This window comes from Eurypyga helias, unplaced genomic scaffold (assembly GCF_000690775.1).
Source record: "Eurypyga helias isolate BGI_N326 unplaced genomic scaffold, ASM69077v1 scaffold27922, whole genome shotgun sequence".
NCBI lineage: Eukaryota > Metazoa > Chordata > Aves > Eurypygiformes > Eurypygidae > Eurypyga > Eurypyga helias.
The window spans coordinates 35,861-36,691 of record NW_010236993.1 but is presented as its reverse complement, the minus strand read 5'-3'; the positions used below and the strand labels follow the sequence as shown (position 1 = coordinate 36,691).

The following is an 831-nucleotide window of genomic DNA, read 5'->3' as shown; positions in this document are numbered from 1 at the left end:
GGGAAGGATCACTAAACATCATACACTTCAATCTTCATTCCCTGTCTCACTTAGGACCTTACTTGCTGATGCCTGGAGGAAGCTCATTCACCACTACTCTCCTGCTCCATGCCATGAGATCTCTCTCCGTCGCCATCTGACTTCGGGGAGCATTGTGATGCATCTGCCGGACCCCTTCAATCTGGCCACTTCTCCGGAGACCAACGTTTGGTGGAGATGTAACATCCAAACCTGGACTTCGAAGAGCTAAGGAAGAAAAAGCTTTTTCTTCACTTCTACAGACCATCAAGAAGATGTAGAATGTAAAGCTTAAGGACTGCGCAGAGGTTCTTGTTTTGGCAAGAAATAACACTTATTCTGTGTTAAGTGGCTTTGTCTTTTGCTTCAGATGAACGTTTTTGTGTACTGGCCTTGGACTACTGGAGATGTGTATGTGATGGTAACGTGTGGATTAACGTATTTTAGAGATAGCTGAGGCAAACAGGGAATATAATCTTAAGTGACTGAAGGCACATAAGTGATCTTCAGTTCAAGTCTTTTCAACTATTTGAAGGCTCTGAAATCACGAATCTTAAATTCTGTGGTATGAGATGAGGTTGGCGTCTAAAATAACAGGCTCCTTGCAGCCCTGGGGAGAAGGACTTGGGGGTGCTGGGGGATGAAAAGCTGGACATGCGCCGGCCGTGTGCGCTGGCAGCCCAGAAAGCCAACTGTATCCTGGGCTGTATCCAGAGAAGTGTGTCCAGCGGGACGAGGGAGGGGATTCTCCCCCTCTGCTCTGCTCTGGTGAGACCCCCCCTGGAGTGCTGCGTCCAGCTGTGGAGCCCTCAA

General features: G+C 48.5%; 1 protein-coding gene across 1 annotated transcript in view; it reads right to left on the bottom strand.

Annotated features, from left to right (window-relative positions):
• The window catches only part of BRWD3 (bromodomain and WD repeat domain containing 3), a 49,219-nt gene that overhangs the window by 19,977 nt on the left and 28,411 nt on the right, over positions 1 to 831 (bottom strand). The window contains exon 15 of the mRNA XM_010147314.1: positions 63 to 246. Within this exon, the coding sequence (XP_010145616.1) occupies positions 63 to 246 (184 nt within the window). The remainder of the gene's footprint in view (positions 1 to 62; positions 247 to 831) is intronic.